A 4,382-nucleotide genomic window follows, 5' to 3' on the forward strand; every position below is an offset into this window, starting at 1 on the left:
CCTTTTGTAGAAATATNTTCTCCAATATCTTCGACATTTATCCACCCCCACAAATTCTTAATAATTCCGACAGAAAAAAATTGATAAAATGAAATAAAAGATTGTAAATATCTTTCAACTAATTCCGGTAGATAAAAGGGGACATTATGATTAATATCTACTCCATTTTTCCACATTATACCCAGTGGATATATAAGCCAGGGCCCGCAGTGTTGTTTGGACATACAAAGAGGCAATGCCTTGAATAAGTCGGTGGAGCGGCTGAAGGGAATGTCTTTGTACAAAGTAGGATAGGCGGAATTATCTAGGTTAGCTATGACACAACTCAGATGGCAAACCCCTCACAGAATGCGGATCCGTAATTACTTGTAAATGCCTCTGAAGGAAACACCCAGCTCCCAAGAGACCGATATGCATTTTCACCTAACTCGATTTTGTGGCAAGTGTTCGCAAGGGTTGGTCCAAAGTTAAGGAGCACGACGCTAATCTCATTAGCATAGGTCAAGGGCTGCCAGGGCTGTCTGCAAAGTGCTGGCTGCATCCCAACACGGATCGGGTTGAATGGGGCGGCTTGTAGACAGGTGTCTACTGGGCATTTTCCGGATGTGTTTAAGAGATAGGTTTGCAAAAACAATCCCCGAAGAATGTCTATGATACAGATGTGTTGCTATGATACATTTGATACCTGTTAGATGGTAAGCTGGGTTTAAGCAATATGACTCGCACGAACCTTCAATCCTTCAACGCATCAACTCGTTCACTCTTATCAACCTCGTACAATACCTCAGTCCGAATGACATACTTCGCTCCCGAAGTAACCCCACTTCCCTATAAGAATGGCCTCAGTGACTTGTAGGGCACAGGGAAGAAAGATTCAACCTACTTCATGCAACAAACTCCCCTTCGCAGCCCCATGAGGAAAGACACAGACCGTCCCTGTGCGCGGTTTAACAGGCCGAGCTTCTAGAATGCCTTGCGTAGACGATGGCAAGAAAAAAGTTGTGCAACCTCCCTCAAAGTCGTCATTGAGGTATATAAGCAGTGTGAGGCGCGAGTACACCGTCGGATCTGAATCGTAGACATATGAATGCGGCGAGGTCGTGGCGTTCAGCGCAGAAGCTGGCCATGCCCCGTCAATCTGGAAGTGACATTAGCGCGAAACAGGACAAACGAATGTTGGCACACACGTGAGGCCTATACAAGGCTCCAGGTCGGTAGCGATACAATCTGAAGCGTGCGTTGATTCCCTTGACTGCGCCTCCGTGGACTATCTGCGGTAAGAGGTCGACAATGCGGTCGTAAAGGGTACCAATAAACTCCGTGTCCGCCAACCAGATAAGATTGTGAGCAAGAACAGAAGCCAATTGCGCCGCCGATCCTGCGATAGGTTCATCAGGGAGCAGCCCAACTTTCTCAGCTGCCTTGACGAGGGATTCACACTCGGTTGACTCAAACACGTCGTTGATGATGAAAGCACCAGGCACACCAGGAAGCTCGTGTCGTTGCGGATGTCGTGTCCGTTCGGATGAAGGGAGGAGAGGAAATGTATTAGGTGGGGAATAGAAGATCACAGCAGGGTGCTTGTTAGGTGGTCGCCGCTCTGGACCTGGGGTAGTTTGAAGCGGCTTCAACACGAGGGCCGCTTTCTCCGCTATGATGTCCGAGTCTATCGAGCCGCCCTCACGGCCGGGAGGAGGCTTCACCGTGAATGGCTCGTACCATCGCAATCGACTTCCTTCTTTCAACACCCCACCCTCCTCTTGGTTCTTCGAGATCATCTCGGGCTGCGTAGTCCTCAAGATGGAATCGAGAACCTGCCACACCCGACTTTCGTCCTTCTGTAACATGTTTGGTGTCAAAACGGCATCGCACTCTCTGACCCATCGCTGCAAGGCTCCCAATTTCGGCATTTGTTCCCGGATGACCATCTCCGCTAATAGCACGAGAGCATCGACGTGGCGCTGGTCAACAAGTGCGGAGGATATCCTTGACGTCAATGAACTTCCTTCTCACTAAAATTAGAATTCATTGTAGAGTGATGATGAACGGGTGCTCACCTGTGTTCGTTGTCTCATGAGCTACTCGCCAGTAGTCATGTACTGCAGTCTTAAACGGTTTCAACACCTTTGATCCAATCAAGCCAGGGTTTTGAGCAAGCAGAGTCAGAGTTTCGGTCGTCGTTTCCAGTTCATCGAGGAAGAGCAGGTTGCCGATCATGTTCGACGGGTCAGCTTCAACGGCGGTTGGTACAACATCCTGCCTTAGTTTCTTCAAAACCGGCTGAGGTTTCTCTGGCCCTTGCTTCCTTTTCTTGGAGCCTTTGGCCATTTTTTCGAGCTGCAATTTGGCTGGATCCTGGAGCCTGGCGGAGGAGATGAGACTGTGAGGTTTCGAGGACAGCGCCAAACATAAAAATCTAAAGCGCCAAAGGGCGCGTCTTCCCAAACTCCATCAGGCGGCATCACTCTGGTTCTTGTCCGACGGTTAACTTTGCGTTTGGTTTGCAAACTTGGGATGTCTTTGGGTTTCTAGGACTTTGTCAACCGAAAGGAATACTTGGAATACTTGATGACCTCCGTTCCGCCACCTTCCTCCACGGCACCGCTTGTCTCCAGCGCGCTCAATGTCCCAACGGCTACTTCCTACCCCTCTGTGAATTGCCTCCAGTGGTCTTCTGATGGGCAACTATGTTTCGTGACAAAAACCGCGATTTACATCCTTGTGAGTCGTTATCAAAAATATTTGTTGAACGGAAAATTGACTCCATGTGCGTAGACCCCAGATCACGGAATCAACTTTGACAATACCTCCGTGATCAAGTCTTCCTTGAACAAAGAAAGTCGCGAAGACTCTCAAGCGCTGGGGTGGTTTAGAACCATTATTCAGTTTGACAAGTCTGAAGGGATTCGGTGGCCTGATCATTCTCAAGGTTCCGCGCTATACTGCCAACTTGACCACTTTCTCTGAGCTGATCAATCCTTCTGATTTAGCATGGGGCGCTGCATCCCTGGGGTCAATCGACTTGTCACCCTCGTCAGTAGCAATTTCACCAAGCGGTTTGTCCTCCGATGGCGGGTATGTCGTCACCCCCTTACCGATCTAGAAGACATTAAACGAACGTCACTTCAAGCTGCGTCCTAGCAATGCTCAGCTCTAACATGGACCTCACTCTCTGGGTTGCCGGAAAGAATTATCTGAAAGGAGAATGGCCGAAAGTTTATACCGTCCTTTCGGATCTGTGTTACAACTAACCCAAAGCAGGCCGCCGACGTCACACCATTTCTTCTGGAGACTCACCCATCCGAAGATATTCTGAAATCACAGGTCATCAGTACGTGTTTTTAGCCAAAAATTCTGATCCCGCGTCTGATTCGCCGATTGAGGCGTGGCTTGGACTCCTTTTGCCAATTTCAACGTTTGCCCGACGCCCTTGGTGAACAGCTCTTTTCTCGTAATCGGCAGCAGAGCAGGTTCTATCACCCTTCTCCGGTTAGTTTATCGATGAAATCCTGTGCGTCATGCTTATTCCGGCCTAGGTACCACGCTCACAAAGAGATTGAACACATTCACACTATTTCAGTCGCAGACAGGTGGATAACACAACTAGCGCCATCTGCATGGAGCCTCGCATCCCCCGGTGTTTGTGAGTCCGTGAACTCAGAAATTTCCAGAGTTACCGACTGTTTCAGGCGAAGGATACATCGCTTATGGAAGTGCCGACGGTTCTGTGGGTCTTATCAAGATCACCCAGGTCCTACAAGAAACAGATGGAGAATTCCATTTTGCTCAAAACTTTGTATTGGAGGTTACCGTTGAACGCGGCCCGGAATTACTATTTGGTCCTGATAAAACTGGAATTACGGCCTTGATATGGGTGGACATCGTTGGAAGAGGCGTGAGTCCTGCCCTTCTCCAAGCTTCTGACCTTTGATTCATTCTGCACACACAGCCCATTCTGGTCGTCTGCAAACCTGGAATCGTGCACCTCTGGACTGTAGCTGGCGAAGAATTCGGCTGGACGGGATCTCGTTCTCTCTTAATCAAGACACAAAAGATATCCGCAGTCTCATCCGCATTCCATCAAGTGTCGGGGATTGTTTACCTTCGGCTACGAGACATACTCGTGGTAATCCTCTCCGATGGGTCATTCCACACTATCCATAACCTCTCAAAAGACCCCTCTTGGACATCTCAGAAGGAGGATGACCAGATTACTTCAGACAACCTGTCTAAAACGTCTCGCAGTGTCTTCGTCAAGGCAGAGCAAGGCGCCGTTGATCAGAACGATATGAACCGGATTACTGGGACGATATCTTATGACGATCATGCCACTTTTTTGTGGGCTTACGAGTGAGCTCTTTTTCATTGCCACTCGTGCTGGT

General features: G+C 48.9%; 2 protein-coding genes across 2 annotated transcripts; one reads left to right on the forward strand and one right to left on the reverse strand.

Annotated features, from left to right (window-relative positions):
* Positions 1 to 732: 732 nt before the first annotated feature.
* LACBIDRAFT_309571 (uncharacterized protein) lies at positions 733 to 2,328 on the reverse strand (the record flags this gene model as incomplete). The annotated part of the gene is made up of 4 exons (XM_001891142.1): positions 733 to 828; positions 884 to 1,138; positions 1,188 to 2,005; positions 2,058 to 2,328. The coding sequence occupies 4 exons, from the start codon at positions 2,326 to 2,328 to the stop codon at positions 733 to 735; spliced, it is 1,440 nt and encodes a 479-aa protein (XP_001891177.1).
* A 240-nt stretch (positions 2,329 to 2,568) lies between these two features.
* Positions 2,569 to 4,354, forward strand: LACBIDRAFT_309572 (uncharacterized protein; the record flags this gene model as incomplete). The annotated part of the gene is made up of 9 exons (XM_001891141.1): positions 2,569 to 2,721; positions 2,776 to 2,929; positions 2,991 to 3,075; positions 3,131 to 3,215; positions 3,262 to 3,331; positions 3,384 to 3,489; positions 3,537 to 3,643; positions 3,690 to 3,895; positions 3,950 to 4,354. 9 exons carry the CDS (start codon positions 2,569 to 2,571, stop codon positions 4,352 to 4,354), a joined length of 1,371 nt encoding a protein of 456 aa, XP_001891176.1.
* Positions 4,355 to 4,382: the final 28 nt, after the last annotated feature.

The sequence above is a fragment of the Laccaria bicolor genome, genomic scaffold (assembly GCF_000143565.1).
Source record: "Laccaria bicolor S238N-H82 LACBIscaffold_410 genomic scaffold, whole genome shotgun sequence".
In the NCBI taxonomy this organism is placed as follows: Eukaryota; Fungi; Basidiomycota; class Agaricomycetes; order Agaricales; family Hydnangiaceae; genus Laccaria; species Laccaria bicolor.